This window comes from Electrophorus electricus, chromosome 5 (genome assembly GCF_041902795.1).
Source record: "Electrophorus electricus isolate QZ-2024a chromosome 5, ASM4190279v1, whole genome shotgun sequence".
In the NCBI taxonomy this organism is placed as follows: Eukaryota; Metazoa; Chordata; class Actinopteri; order Gymnotiformes; family Gymnotidae; genus Electrophorus; species Electrophorus electricus.
In genome coordinates, this window is record NC_137501.1 from 27,312,878 (window position 1) to 27,329,665 (window position 16,788).

The 16,788-nt window shown below is 46.5% G+C and overlaps 1 protein-coding gene across 4 annotated transcripts in view; it reads left to right on the plus strand.

The window, feature by feature from the left end:
* Positions 1 to 16,788, plus strand: part of LOC113585882 (glucosidase 2 subunit beta-like) — a 92,642-nt gene that overhangs the window by 34,349 nt on the left and 41,505 nt on the right. For all 4 annotated transcript variants that reach the window (XM_081714638.1, XM_035530072.2, XM_035530074.2 and 1 more), the window contains one exon: positions 7,448 to 7,520. In XM_081714638.1, coding sequence (XP_081570764.1) covers positions 7,448 to 7,520 — 73 coding nt within the window. The remainder of the gene's footprint in view (positions 1 to 7,447; positions 7,521 to 16,788) is intronic.

The window sequence follows — 16,788 nt, forward strand, 5'->3', positions numbered from 1 at the left end:
TATTCTATAGCTGTCATAGAGTATTCAACTATCAAGAGTTCTATACAGAATGAAGCGTGCGTGTTCACCACGGTGATTTATTTTTATATACTAACCACAGTATTATGACTAACTTCATGCGTTATAAAACTACTATGTCGTTACCCAATAAGATAATGCTAAGGTGTTTTGTTCACAGTTCCAATATTTTCTTACAAAAAAAACAATGTTATCTCATTGTTTTATGGTCAGAGCAAACATAACAGTGATGTGTACCATCTCTGTGTATTTTTGTATATATGTTGACAAAAAAAAAAGTTTCATTATGTAAGGTTTTCATGACCAATAGGCCTTGTGTAATGTACATATGTGGGAGTGGGTGCACATGTGTGTGCTTGACACACACACACACACACACCCCATGAACGATACTCTAAGGGACCTTTTGCCCTTAAGCGATAACCTTATAAATTCTACACAGAAACAGATTTCATGAGTCACTTCAAGATATGCCGAGAAAGGGGAACAGAAACAGCCTTCAGAAATACTGGCCTTCTCATGGATAAATCACCAGCCAATTACACCATCGCTGTGCTGTTTTATTCTGGAACACAAAGGTCACTGTTGAGAAGATGGAAGACTCAGAATACAGTGGCCACATTAAAAAAAAAAATTATATAAGAAGCAAATTAATAGAACTTCCACTGAAAGCCGAAACAAATCAAACCCCCGCGTTTCTGCTTCTATCGGTCTTAGCAGTGAGGCATGTGTGCAGCAGCTAACAGCATGGGGTGAGGAGCCAGGATGTGTAAGCTGAGACACACTCGAGCAACCGCATGATGCTCACTGAGGTTTAAATGTCATGGGTTAAAGGTAGATTAGTCAGTTTTCCCCCTTCGTCATTCAAATTTAAACTGAAATATATAAAACAAAAACGTGACTGGCAGGAGGTCATTGTAGACAGGTCCAGAATACAGTTTTTCAAACAGGTTTTCTAAAGTACCTAATAGAAATGTCATGATGACATTGCTAATATATATATATATATATATTTTATTATAATCTACATATTTCACAGTTTATTCATTTATTAAGATAGGATCAACCTATGCAGCTTTAAATTACAGCAAATATTCAGCCTGTTCCTTATACAGGTGTAGAGGGAGTGAAAAGTAAAGTGAAATACACAAACTTTCCAAAGAAACAGGACCTTTCACACGTTGCTTGCACAGCTGATGAAGGAACTCTGTCTGAAAGGCCCCGTTTCTCTGGAATCTCTGTACAACATTGTACATTGTACAATATTTCTATATCACTTACTAGTTATGTTATTTATTGTGTGTGTGTGTATATATATTTCATACCTACTTTTGTATATTTCATAATATGTTAATGTACTTGGAAACTACATTGTGGTGTAAATTGAATGTATTTATACACCACAGTTATGATGTAATAACATTAATGCATTTTGTTGTCAGCTTTTCAGCTGAAACCTGAAATATTGCAGCTACTGTTGCTGCTAATGCTGCTGACTGTTTGTTGCTGTGAGTTTGCTAATTAAAATTCACCATGGCATACTGTTCATAGATATCACCGTGTGTGTGTGTGTGTGTGTGTGTGTGTGTGTGTGTGTGTGTGTCCATGTATCACACCTGAACGTCACCCCATCAGGAGACGGTGGGCTGAGCAATATGACTCACTGTCGATATTTTTATAATGTTCGGTAATCTAATATTTGTAATTTACAGCTTAGAGCTGATGGTGCCTTCCCTCCCTCTTTTGCTCTCTAGGACTCTCTCCTTCTCCCTCCTTCTCTCTCTCCCTCCCTCCCTCCTTCTCACGCTCTCTCTCTTTCTTCAACTCCTTCATCGTCCTCCCCCTCTCTTCCGCCTCCTCGTTGGCGTCTCAAGGAGAGAACGCGAGGGGGCACCCTGTCATCCACGCCGCCGGGTGCGACCCCTCCGCCGCGAGGCCGCACCGGCGGCCGCGCGGCCCCTCACCCAAAACCTGCCATCCTGTGGGCTGAGTGCCAACAGATCGGGCTCCTGCAGAAACGTGTCCTCTCTGGGGGAGGCCGTGCCTGTCTGTTCTCTTGGCCTGTGCTCGCGAAGCAACTTTTTAAAATGTATTAGTTATTCATTTATTTATTTTGCACTTTAAAATAAAAGCGCCGGGTGACCCAGGAGAGGGTGAGGGTGTATTGAGAGCCATAAAGGGGCCGCCTGAAAGATTAGTGTCACCGGTGAGCGGTAATATGACATATGACAGTAACCCTCTGGGATCCAGAGCTGGCTGTTATGTTTGATATGTTGTTTTCTGTTGTGAGTATGAGTTACTGTACCATTACGACACCATGCTTTTTTATTTTTCTTCTTTTTCTTTTTACACTTTTACAGTGTTAGACCACAAAGAGTTAAGGCAGGCGGGCTCCTTCTAACCGAGGAGGAAATTGTGATACGCTTAAAGCTAACAAGTTAACTAGCAAGCTGGTACGATTGGTGCGCAGCGGAGTGGCGCGATCTGTTGTTATGGTTACAGTGTACGCGTTTTGTGATGTTTTAAAAATAATAATTTAAAAATATATATATATATATATATATATATATATATATATATATATATATATATATATATATATATATATGTGTGTGTGTGTGTGTGTGTGTATACTCCAAAAAAAAAAAAAAAAAAACCTGTGTGAACGGCGCCTTTGTGTCCGTGTAAAGACTGCGACTCGGCGGCGGACCGTAGGTGAGGTGTCTGGAGTGTCGGGAGGGTGTTTGTTTCAACCGTCCGCACGACGTGTGTACACCCAGAGGAGTGAGAGGACGCTAGGCTGTCCCAGCTATGCGGTGCTGCCGTGCAGGCTTCGCTGTGGATTATGGGTCAGAGCAGCTAAAATAAAAGTAACGCAAATGCGTAATGGATGAGAGAAGAACGTTCCCAAAGGAAAGCGGACGTGTACCCGCGCCCTGAAATAACACACATCCTGCTTCAAGCGTTTTTAGAAATGCCTGTTATTATCACGTACAGTAGTTTTTAAAGTCATCTTTTACTCCCAGCTGACTGGCGCTCGACGGACAGATAGCACTGTACCAGGCCGCAGTGCTCCGTGTGCGCAGCAGGAGATTTGAGACTAGGATTCTCTACCAAGTGGGTCTGTGGGGGTTTGGTATGGTTTTATGCGGCCCTGCGTAACGTTTAGACACTTCGCTCTTCTAACTTTAACCTCATGCTCAGAAATGATACGCGTTATGTCAAAGTGACATCGTAACTGACAAAAAAAATATGCGTTATTGCAACCCGAGGTTAGCCGGCTTCAGCGTACACAAACGCTTACGCAACTCAGGTTTATGTCAGTTGTCATGAGACGCTTACGCAGGGTGTCGAGGCTTTACGGACACCGTCCTTAAGTGATGGCTAATGTTTTATTCAAAACGTGCTTTCTCACAGATTCACTCTTAATAAAACGTGACCGACAATAGCTGCAGATGAGTCGTGCGCACTTCGGAGTGTGTCGATGTTGTCAAAGCTCTCCGGTTGCCATCAGCCCCTTGACTGACCCCTTCCCGTGTCCACTCGGGTCCATCCCGACCAGCGACGTCGGTATAGCAATACATGCTGGACCATCGAACGTACGTTTCCAGTGCACTGCAAGGCGTCGACTCCAAACTGTTACCTGTTATCGCCTTCATCACAGTATTTATGTATGTATTTATTTATATTTAATGTGGAAAATAGAAAGATTCACACATGCAGAAAGAAAAGATGATAGAAATAGCACCCTTTTTTTTGCGCTCTCTCTCTGTTTCATGTTTGCTGTCTCTTATGGGTACATAAATACACACACACAGACGCACACATACAGAACTGAGAACTGGCATGATACATTACAAGCCCTCCATCAGAGGTTATTAGTAGGAGATTTGCAAGTTAAATAGGCAGCATTAATTATACATGAATTAGCATGCCAGAGGTTGGGTGAGTATTGAAAACGAAATATTGTTTGTTGGTACATTATTTTCATCCTGACATTTTCGTGAGGGAAAAGTGTATGAGCACAGTAGCTGCAATTATGTTTTGTGAGAGTATGTGTGTGTGTGTGTGTGTGTGTGTGTGTGTGTGTGTGTGTGTGTGTGTGTGTGTGTGTGTGCGCGCACAAATATTTTTAAAATATACTTTCACAATGATTGTTCCTAGGTTTTGTTGTTATGGCGCGTTCTATACTGTTGTCCCAGCTGGTGTGTAGCTGCTGTCTCCTGCAGGATCTGGGGTTTCAGTATGCTCCTGCTAGCTGTGATACTGTTTAGTGTTTAAATTTTGTGCAAAGTTTTTAAAAAAAGCCTCTATAAATACACTGCCAGTAAAGCTCAGAGCTGATACAGTCATGGAATCTGGATCAGTATGATGCAATACTACATCAAAGACCAGGGACAGACCCTGAAGAGGTAAGAGACAAACCTCCAAACCTGACTTACAATCTTACAGTGTGTGTGTGTGTGTGCCTGCCTATGTGTGTCTACAAATTTATGTGTATGTTGTGGCGGGCTCACATGTGCGTGACTGCTTGTATACCTCAGATAGGAAGGTCAAAGGTCACGAGTGGACCTTGCTGGCCACTTCACTAGACACACAGGAATTCTAGACTGTTCTAGAACAACTATGACCCGGCCCGTTCAGCTGGTATGAGCGGATCAGCTAAAGCAGTGTTGGAAGAGTTTTTCGGGATGTCCACGTCACAACACGTGAAATACCCCCAAACTATCCAAGCAGTACCGGTCCTGTGATTAGAAAACGACGCTTATTGGAGGAGTTGGAGGGAGGCTAACAGGAGTCGCACATTGCCACGGCTGTGTTATGAACTGTAACTGTACGTCTACAAGGTGTTTGTAATAATGTGGCTGGTGGGTGTATAAGGAGGTGATAAACTGTGATTTTCTCTCTCTGCAACTCTGTATGTATGTATGTATGTGTGTGTGTGTGTGTGTGTGTGTGTGTGTGTGTGTGTGAGAAAGACAGAGACCTGTGTCTTTTGGTGGCTCTGTCTATATGAATAGTTAATATGCTCTTGCTAAAAGTATATTTGGACATCGGGATTCTTTAGCCAACCCCCAGACCAGTCTCAGCTTTTATTCAAAAAAAGAAAACTTTATTAAACATTTTAGCAAGCACCATCACCTCAGTTTCAGTCCTCAGGGACACACTGGAGGTTCACACGGCCATTTAGCTGTACTTCCTCTCTGCCTTTCTCACTCTCACTTCTTTAGTTCTCTCGTTCTCTCTCACAGTAATAAACCCACATGTAGATTTCGAGAGGCTGATTCAAGGAATTATGTATCATTCCCAAATACTTTCAGTTCAGTGTCAAACACACACACACACAAAGACGCACACGCATACACTCTCATTCCCAACCCAAACGCACACTCTTGCTATTGACCCAAATCCGCCCTCTCAGTGGAGCTGAACAGTGAGAAAGGCAGAGATACAAGACGCATACACAAATACCTTTAGAAATACAGAGTCTATGGTGTTTGGACTACAAATTCCATAGTGCCCTGCATTCACCTCACATAGGCAGCTGGTTGTATCGCACCAAGTTCCTTTCACACCTGGTGTCTATCAGCCAGTAAATGGATTGCTAGTTATTTCAGTAATGGAATGTTTTCTAAACGTGCACGCATTTATAACACAACTTGGAAGCTACGCTGTGCTATATGCCCCAACATATGTGGACCTCTCCGAATCATTCCTGTCGGAGCATTAACGTGGAGCCACCCCAGCCCCGAGCCACCGCTGTCCTTGGAAGGCTTTCCACAATGTGATGGTGCCAAACTTGGATGTGAAGGCCTGACTTGAAGCCAGCGTTCTAATTCCTCCCAGAGACGTTCAGGGGGCCTCCGCGCAGGTGCAGGAACAAGCCTTCCTCAAGCTGTTGCCAGAGCTGGAAGCTTAGAATTGTCTATGATGTCTTTGCGTGCTGTAGAGTCAATGTCACTGGAACTGTGGGACCTAACCCCTCACCCTTGAAAAAAACAGCTTCAGCTTTAAAATATGGTTGTTGCATTGTTATATCTGTGCATTAAATACTTAACTGTGCCAAACACGGTTTTGTCACAACCCAGTTTGTCCACTGGTTTTTCATTCCCAGCCTCAGTATCAGACAGAACTAATCGGTCAGATCCTTTTCTGTTAAACGAACAACAGGGGTGCTCAGCGAGCATGTAAGTACCTCCGGTGTTCATCTATCTGGAGGTATTTTAGCGTCAGCTTCAGATCGACCAGTGGGTCTGGACCAACGAGAGCCGAGCTCTCGGGGGGGGTTCCCATCCAATCGGATGCTCTGGATGGAGACCTGGTACAGTTTGCCATGACATATCCAGGTTTGCTGCACTTCGCAGAACCTACGCTGAATGAAACCACACAGTAACAAACCACCAAATAATATTTTCTTCCCCTCAATACTGAAACGACGACAGAAGCCCAGTTCCACTTTGTCTTCCTTTTGTTGCTCTCCCTCCCCCCCCCTCTCATTTCCTCTCTCTCTCTCTCTCTCTCTCTCCCCGATGTAAATGTGCTCTGTCGCGCGCTAGGCGCTTCATGGTTTGGCCTGTTTGTTTTGATCATGCCTGCATTTAGCTGATAAAGTCTCCCTCGCTGCAAAACAAAGTTTGTTTGGCAATAATTAGAAATAGAGGGGAAGGGAAAAAGGTCGGTTTGCCAGTTTATTAAAGCCTTTGCATTGGTGTTTGACGGGAGCCGATTTCTCCGGGGCTGAGCCTTGCAGCGCTGCGCCTGGACCTTCCTGGAGTGAGTTAGGGGCAGAGGGGGGCCACGGGGGCGTGGGCTCGCCATCCCACAGCCTCAGGCTGACTGCCCCTGAAAATGCTCACCTACTTTCCTGATGCACTTCATTTGTGCCTAATTTCACTCACCTGGGGTCACTTTACTGCCAGTGGATTTCACGGGGGCCCTTCTGAGAGACATCTGCAAATGCTTTAACAATTTATCTTTTGTTATTATTTTATTATTATTATTTATCTGTTTTTTAATAAAGTACTTTGAACAATTGAATATAGTTTATTTCATATGAACCACAGTACATGTTAACTCAGACTTACCAATCATTGCATAAAAACTGTAATAGACAGCTGCATAGGCCTTCTACAGCCCCTATGTGGAGTGTTAAGTAGTCACGATAGCACATGGTATCGTATCAGACATGAGCAAAGCTTCAGGCGGCGTGTGGCGCTGCTGGCAGAACCTCTCCGTCCTGCAGTCTGGAGGCTTCTCCGAGTAATGAGCCTTATGCAGATAAATGACTTTTTGCTCTTTACTCTCTTTACCTTAGTGTGTCAAGCTGTCAGCCTGTTCTGCACAAAGATGTGGGAAGGAAAGATCTTATGTGCTGTCTGTGCTTTTGACCTTGGGGTCTTTCTTCCTTCCCTGTGTGTGTGTGGTATAGATTCAAAAAGTACATCAAGAAGCAGTCAAAACCCCTTCAGATGAAAACGGCATTATCAAAGCAGCGCAGAGTGGTAAGTCATATTCTCTCACACACACACACAGACAGACACCTCATTACTCTGTCTAAGGTGCATATATATATAGACACACACACACAGCCACACACAGCCACAGCACTGCTGTGACCGTGCTTCATCTAAAGGCTTGGTTAACTTTATTTTCTGCCTCATACTGAGTGTGAATGACTGTCTCTACTGATAGAGTCCTTACTGACACGAAGGTTTTTTCACTAAGGTGTTGACATTACTTGCGGTAAAATTGCAATTGTTTTCAGTATCTCAATCCTGTTGTTTGGTGTCAGAGATTAATTTTAATCCTGTTAATAACCAAAACTCCTCATAGTTTTTTTGTCTTTTTAAAAATTTCCCACCCATGACTGGCTCTTGTTTGTTAAGCATTGGAGACGACCTCCTCCAATGCTGTGAGCTGGGGGCGGAGTCTAAGCATTGGAGATGAGCTCCTCCATTGGTGTGAGCTGGGGGCCGAGTCTAAGCATTGGAGATGACCTCCTCCAATGGTGTGAGTTGGGGGCGGAGTCTAAGCATTGGAGATGACCTCCTCCAATGGTGTGAGCTGGGGCGGAGTCTAAGCATTGGAGACGACCTCCTCCATTGGTGTGAGCTGGGGGCGGAGTCTAAGTGAGAAGTTTTGCTTGGGTTGCCAAAAAAAACAACGTGGAACGTTGAAGAAAAAAAAAGTTAGGGTTGGGTCAGTGTGACTCTTTCTCCGGTAAGAGAGTCAACACTGCTACCGAGTGTTCTGGGTGGTAGTACTGGGATGTGGAGTAGGAGCTTCGCTGTGGGTATCCGTGACTACCGTCCTGAACCCAAGCACAACTTGTCACAGAGCTTTGCAAAACCCTCTCTTCTGCCTTCACACACCTGCTATGCATTCAGTTGTTGGAGTGGGTGTGTGTTACTGGGTGGGTGTGTCAGTAGTTGTGATGGGTGTGTCTTATTGAGTGTGTGTGTCAGTAGTCGGGGTGTGTTTGTCTTATTGAATGTGTGTCAGTAGTTGGCGTGGGTGCGTCTTATTGAGTATGTGCTTCTGTAGTCAGGGTGGGTGTCTTACTGAGTGTGTGTCAGAAGTTGGTGTGGGGGGATAAGTAGAGTGGAATATCTGCAGGAACAAACCTGCCGGGTTCTGTGCTTTCTTTACTGACAATGGTGCTGCTAATGTAGGAAGCAGGAAAACACACTGGGCTGGAATATTGGCAGGAGTTTACCTTTGGGCTAAAAGAACTGATTGGTTTCTCTCTCTCCATCTCACACACACACACACACACACACACACACACACACACACACACACACACTTGCATGTACGTGTGCGAGCAGGTGTATTTATGGGTAGCATAAAACTCAATATATTTGCTGTCAGACACACACACATGATTTAGAGCAGTTCTGACAAACCAGCTGAATTAAAACGGAGTGAGCAATTTGTTTAGTGTTTAGGACCTGTCCAATCGCCTGTCTGCTGCCTTGGCATGTCTGGGTGTTCTTGCGCGCGTGTGTGTGTGTGTGTGTGTGTGTGTGTGTGTGTGAGAGATGCCTCTGTATATCTCTCTCTATCCCTCTCTCTCTCCCCCCCTCTCTCTTTCTGATAACAGATGGCTTGCCTGCATTAGGAGTGATTTATTTCCCCATGGATGCTGGATACATCCAAAATAGGCACAAGATGTTTTTCTCAGGTGGAATATTCATACTGGGCTCTGCAATGACTCTGTCCCCTAGTCAACATATTATTAGCCTAATACTACAGGGGTGAGAGAGCACGAGAGAGAGAGAGAGAGAGAGAGAGAGAGAGAGAGAGAGAAGTGGAAGGAGTTAGAGAGGGTGGTTGACGAGAAAAGCTGGGGTGGAGAGCGAGTGCGGAAGGAAGAGCGAGGGAAGGACAGCTACGCACTCTTTCAGCTCTGCGCTGTAAAAGAAGCAATCACCACCCTCCCATGTCCAGCCCCACCCGCCTACATCCAACACCACCCTCACACGTCCAGCCCCACCTGCCTACGTCCAACACCACTCTCCCACGTCCAGCCCCACCTGCCTACGTCCAGCCCCACCTGCCTACGTCCAACACCACCCTCCCACGTCCAGCCCCACCTGCCTACGTCCAACCCCACCTGCCTATGGCCAACACCACCCTCCCACGTCAAGCCCCACCCACCTACGTCCAACACCACGTTCCCACGTCAAGCCCCACCCACCTATGTCCAACACCACCCTCCCACGTCCAGCTCCACCCGCCTACGGCCAACACCACCCACCAACATCCAGCACCGCCGTCCTATGTCCACCACCACCTGCCAAGGAGCTCTGATCCCCTAAACCTGGGCTAGGGCTGATATATCTCTCTCTCTTTCTAATGTTGTGGTGCTTTTTTGTTTTCCTTTTTATTTATTTATTTATTTTTGGTTCTCATCATGTGGCTGCTACGCTGTTTATCACCTAAACTCCTAAAGCTGAATATAGAAATGTATAAAGACATGTTTACTCAGTGAAGTAATGACTCAGGCAGGGAGACTGACAGACTGACACGCAGAAGGCAGACAGCCCATTGTAAAGAGGAGACAGTCATTCATTTGCCTTACACCAAACTCACAGAGAGATGACTGTGAGGACAAGATAGCTCCAAGATTAAAGCCCGGATTAAATCCCGCGTTCGTCAACAAGAGCCACAGTCTGGATTAAACCCCACATTCGTCATCTAAGCACCACAGTCCTGATTAAACCCCACATTCGTCAATAAAGCACCACAGTTCAGAGTAAATCCCATATTTATCCATAAAGCATCACAGTCCAGATTAAAACCCACATTTATCTACAAAGCACCACAGTCCAGATTAAACCCCACATTCGTCAACAAAGCACCAGAATACAGATTAAATCCCAAATTTATCCACAAAGCACCACAGTCTAGATTAAAACCCACATTCGTCAAAACAAAGCACTACAGTCAAGATTAAAACCCACATTTGTCAAAACAAAGCACTACAGTCCAGATTAAAACCCATATTCATCAACAAAGCACCACAGTCTAGATTAAAACCCACATTCGTCAAAACAAAGCACTACAGTCCAGATTAAAACCCACATTCATCAACAAAGCACCACAGTCTAGATTAAAACCCACATTCGTCAAAACAAAGCACTACAGTCCAGATTAAAACCCGCATTCATCAACAAAGCACCACAGTCCAGATTAAAACTCACATTCGTCAACAAAGCACCACAGTCCAGATTAAAACTCACATTCGTCAACAAAGCACCACAGTCTAGATTAAACCCCACATTCGTCAACAAAGCACCGCAGTAACCATCCAGCTCTCTGCTGCCCTTCTGAGTCTCCGGTTGTGTAAGCGTGTCTGTCCAGCGCAGCAGAAAGGAGCAGGACAAGGGCCAAGGAAGCGCAGTGGGATCTCAGTGGGCTCGATGTCCTCCCATCCCAGCCACCAAGTCTGGGAAGGGATGAGGGTGGAGTCTCCACAGTGGGGGGGGGGAGGGGTCTTAGCAGCGGGGATTCTCCTCCCTGGCACTGGAATGTTGCTGTAGGTCTCTGTCCCAGTTCCATAACCTGATTACTTAGACCTGTGGACAACACCAATATCTTTTTTTTTTTTTTCACTTTATGGATCCAAGTCATGAAGCAGAATGGATGGGCAGTTTCTTCTCCCCTGTGGCCGCATTCGTGTTGTGGTGATGGTGACACCCCTTCCTGTAACATCACTTCCCGTCACACCCCTTCCTGTGACACCACTTCCTGTGACACCCCTTCCTGTTCTTGAGTCAGAGCAGTAGCTTCAGGAACGCCTGTTTCCTGCAGAAACATTTTTAGTCCTTTTCATTGTAAATAATGGATGGAGGTGGTGACTAAATCATGATGAGGCCACTGCAGAGATTTGCTCCTGAAAAAAAGGCAATTTGGAGCTCTTGCACACACACACACACACACACACACACACACACACACAGTTATTGTTCGTAGCACAAAGGAGGGCCATAAATAGAACCTGCAATTCCTTGAGTGTGTATCAGTTGTTTTCAAGTTATTGTTGTTTGCCTTAAGAATACATTTAGAAATATATGTAATATAAACCCTAACATGCTGTCTTCACAGACGAAGAGTAGTTGCTGTAAATAAACTCCGTTTAGTGCGGTACACTGTGTAGGTGCACAGCCCCTCTGGTGTCACACACAACAAGCCCATTCATCACCTCTCAGGTCCTGACTGCCGGACCACCGCTGGCCGGAAGTGTTTTCAGCCAATCCTTACGCAGCAATGATGCTGATGTGGTGGTGGCTCACACCAGTTGGTCAGCAGCGGTGTCGGACTTGTTACTGCTGGACTTTGGGGGGCTGGGGAGGTGCTTCGTAACGACAGTCAACTGACCACCAATCAAAAGCCAGGGGACGGCCGGCGCAGGTGGCGTTCGGCCATCCCAAAGATATTGTCCTCAACCGCGCGCCTATAAATTTGACCTACAAGGTAGGCGTTTCTAATAGCGCGGCACCGGGGTGTATACGAGCCGGTGTGCTTCGCACGGCCCATCTGGGAAATATGTGGCCAGTCCACATTTCACCGTAAAACTGGTCTTGCTTCCATGCCGTGTACGTCGCCCTGAGGTCAGTGGGGCGGGGTCTTCCGCTCGGGCCTGGAGCCCCCGCCTTTCAGGGGGTGGGGTCATACGTGCTGCGTCATACACCTCACTTCTTCATAATTTTCACTTGCACAGAAATGTGGCCAACCGATAATATTTTTTTCTCCCCACCTCTTATTTTTCTGAGCGTTCTAGTCCGTTTGCGTGTGCGACCGTTTCATCACAGGGCGAGTCTTGGATTAGAGGAACAACGTCCACCCGGTGGCGGTACGCGAACGCTGACGTTTCACCTCTCTTATCTGCGCACATCTCGTTGACCTTTCTGTGCTCGCTGTTCAGTGGCGGGTGTTGACAGTGATGGTGCTGATGGTGCCGAGTCACTCTCTGGGACTGAGCACGCGCGCGGAGGTCACCTCCGTGCGTCTGTTACCTGCCACTCGAGTGGGAGCATGCTGGCGTTGATGCTCTGGCGTGCGCTGTTCTCTCTTTTCTCGCTTTTGCTTTTGTCTGTATATTAGACAGGAAATGAAATTCTTAATCTTTAAATCTCCCTTGTACCCCCCCCCCCAAGCCCTTCTAAATATTAACGATTTTCCATTATTATAATTATTACTCTCTAGTTATTCATCCATTCTGTGCGTTTAAAACACCTTCGTCATTCATAATGTAGGGGCTTTGCCTCGCTGCAAATGTTCCTAAATTAGTTCTAGTCATTTAAATTTAATTAACAACTTATCTGCCACGTTAAGATGTCAGAGTCTTTGCTGTTTGGAAAACGCGGCCTTTCATTTTTCTCGCCGAAATGTCGTTGACATCTTTCCGAAGAATTTTCCCTGCAGTAGAACACGAGGACTGCAGGGTTCCAATCAAAGGGAGATGATGAAGTTATTACCAAATGTACCCTAACCCTATTCTAATCCTAACCCCTTTCTAATTCTAACCTTATTCTAATCCTAACCCTATTCAAATCCTGTTTATTCAGACTCCTAAACCAGTTCTAATCCTGCGTGTTTACATTCTGTGTGTAAACAGTGACATGGCGTTCACTTGTTCTGTTCTCCAGAACACTGGATTTGAATTGAAACAGTTATTATGAAGGGAAGCTTGAGAACTCTGCCACTGTCCTGCCCATCTGTGTGTCTCCGTGTCTGTGTGTCTTCAGTTGGCGCACAGTAATCGAGCTGGAACCTCTCACGACTCATAGGGACCTAAGAGACATCGGTGCCAAGGCAGGCTGCAATCAACGTTAGCCAATCAGGGGGCTGAGAGATGAGGGGCAGGGCCAATCAAAGGCAGGGCCAAAACACGGACAGCGTGCCAATATCAATTACTAAACTAGGAATGAACTGGTGAGCTTGGCAATAGCGATTGTTAACCCTAGAGCATGAAAGACCGTGTTAGGGGATGAGTCATAAAGTTAAACACCTTAGAAATGTTAAACTGAACAAAAGACCCATTCACACAGGTGGGCCTGTGTTTGTGTAAACACATACCATTAACAGAAGAAAACAGCAGCATAACTGCACTTTCGCTAAAGATTTAAACCATCATTAACGAAATGTAGCCCGAAACAAAAAGGCAGAAACTCCCTGGAACAAGCAGGAAGTACAAAGGTCTGCATTACAGACCAGCATTACAGACCTGCATCACAGACCAGTTTCTCAGACCTGTGTGACAGACCTGTGTTACAGAGCCGGCAGACCCTCACCGGGTACGATGCACCACACCTGGCGATGTCTGTGCACTTCAGACTTCAGAATTTGTAGCCAAGTAAAGAAAAATAAAATGACATGTCTATTTTTGCTTAATTTGTCCCAATATTTTGGTCCCCTGAAGAAAAAAAACCTGTGTGTAAAAGAGGTGTGATACCTGCATATCAGGTTCTCTTTATATAGACACAAACACCCTCAAATTAAGGCTGACACGCTGCTCTGTAATCTCACAGACGTCTTTTCGTTTTGATCTCAGCACGCCGGATAGTCAAACAACCACTAACAACAACAACAAAAAAAAATCCACTGTCACCATCCAAAACAGCCGCGGCAGGTTCTCAGTGTGCTAGCCGTGATCCCCACTCTTCCTGACGGGTTCCCCTCCCTGCCTGCCGGGTCACTACCCCGCGGCCCCAGCGCTGGGAACGCGGGAAAAACGTCGCGCCCGCGGTCCGCCAAGCTCCAACAGGAGGCCGTTAGCTCCTCTGCCGCCACCCGCGTATACCCGCGTGAGGCCGCCCCGGCGCCCGGGGGGGCGTGGAGGAGAAACAGGCGTGTGGGGGTCACCAAACGCCCTCCCCGCTGCAGAGAGGAGAACGAGGTGGCTGTCAACTCCTTCCTGGCATGAATGCTGCCTGAATTCTTTCTCTTTCTTATTAAATTGATGACTGCATTTGCTTTCCAGTCCTGCTGTAGCCAAGGGGACACATAAGTCAAAATTGGGAACTTTTGTAGATTGAAAATTTTTTTTTTAAGAAGGTGTCTTTTTTTGCTTTTGTTTTTTTGTTTGTAAGGGTTGAGCTATTTTAAGACTGGGGCAACTTGCGGAGTGACGCACTGAATTACTCGCGGAGACGTTAAAAAACCCCAGAAACCGCACCCGCAGCCAATGAAAGCGTTTTGCTCGTTATCCCGAACCGAGCCCCCGGAGGGCAGTGTTGAAGCGGTGCCGCTTTCTGGCGCTGCCGGCGTCTCCGAAGGGATGCCCGGGCTTCCGCGACGCCCTCCGCCTTCCCAGCGCTACTCTTTATGCCGCCCCGCCATCTCCGCGGAGCCTTTGCTGGATACTAACCAGCTGATCGGGGACTAGCGGGGAGAGCTGCTAATTAAAAACTGTTCAAACCAGTTCCCGGCGCGTCTCGTTCTCATTAGTGTATTTGCGTGATCCTGGTGGCCCTGTGGGTGTGAACGAGAAGGTGACAGCCGTGACACCGCTGCCTCTTTGGGCCGAGTCCCGCCAAGTCCCGCCAAGTCCCGCCGAAGCTCCAGCCCATGCAGGAGCGGACCCTGCCTGTCTGTTAACCGTGACAGTCCAGAAGGCACTAATGTCTGGATTTGTACTAGCATTTGAAACTACAGTCCAGTGTTTAATTGGGAATTTTTTATGTGCATTCATGCTGGGTAATTGTCTGAAGTGGGCACGGCTTCCTAACATCTTGCATCGTTCGTCTCTATAAACGTGTACGCTCTTTGGCTTACGTGTTACAATTGTGTTATTTACTACATCGTAAGAAAACGTGCATGTTTGCCTTTTGTAGCGACGGATCAAGTTTCTTGTTTCTTGAGCAAAACATGTTAACATTTCTAACAATATTTGACTAAAATCTTTTCATCTAAAACCTTCCAGATAACATGCTGGCCAGTCTTACGCCCCAAAACCTTTCCCATTGCATTTTGCCGTCTTGCGGGGAAGCTGAGCTGTGGTGAGCGGCGAACGCAAGTCTCCTAGCTCGTACCAACGTCTAGCCTCCCAAAGAGCCAGCAGGAAATGACGGGGCGTGCACCGAGGTGATTGATCTGTTGTGACTGGCACACGGTCGTCGGGGAGACCTCGGTGGAAACGGCCTGTCGCCAGCCTCGGTGCCGCGTATCAGTCCCGAATCCTTTCCTGGCGCCTTCCTGTGTTCAACGTTTGTCTTTCCGCGAAGGAACGGCGGTCCTTCAAATCGAGCGCTGGCCCCTGTGACCGCGGAGAGGCGGAAGCCACGGCTCAGCCTTTCGTCTGTGATCCATCCGACGGCGTCAGAACTAGAATTAACGCGCTCCCGTGCTGAGCGTCTCGCTGCACGGAGAGCGATGGCAGAGAGATATGCTTACAGTGCGTTTCCCTCCATCTGGATGTCTTTTAACTAGGAGGATGAAGGAGTGCTGTTGGTGTGTGTGTGTGTGTGTGTGTGTGTGTGTGTGTGTGTGTGTGTGTGTGGCGGGGGGGGGTATAGGTGCTGAGGGTTACCTGTAGGTGTGTTGAGGGGGTCGGTGGCCAGATGTTCAGCCTGAACACTTTAGGAGTACCAGAGCCTCATGGGTTGCTGGAGGACAAATATCAATCTGATTTAGGTCCTTAGTTCCTAAGTGAACCTCATTTCCCATGATGCCGCAGTCTTCTCAGAAACGCCAATCTGCAAACCTCCTCTGGGGCTTTAAGTTAAATATGAGCTTTTTGTGTTTTAACTTCCAGCTTGTGAGAACTTTTTTCAGTTTTAGGCTTTTCTTATTTTAAACACATTTGTGTGTGTGTGTGTGTGTGTGTGTGTGTGTGGCAGGGCAATTGAATTCATTTTTCTGTTTCATTTCTTCCGCTTTAAAGGGCTTCTCTGAAGAAAAACCCCAGAGTGGGTGTGGAAGTTCTACTATTTTTGCGTTTTGTGTTTATTTTTAAGGAAGTTGACACTTAGCCCTGTGCGAGTGTTGATTTCTATAACACTACGACTGTGGCGTGTGGTTCCGGTTCTCATCGCTCTGAGCAGAGCTCCATTCAGTCCCACAATGCTTTGTGTATTTGGAACCGACCCCATGACTCTGGACCTCCACTCTCGCTCCGCCCAGGGTTTGTGTGTGTGTGTGTGTGTGTGTGTGTGTGTGTGTGTGTGTGTGTGTGTGTGTGTGTGTGTGTGTGTGTGTGTGTGTGTTTGGGGCGGGGATTGGCTGGCTCCTGTCTCCTCATCTCAAGTGCCTTTTCTACCACAG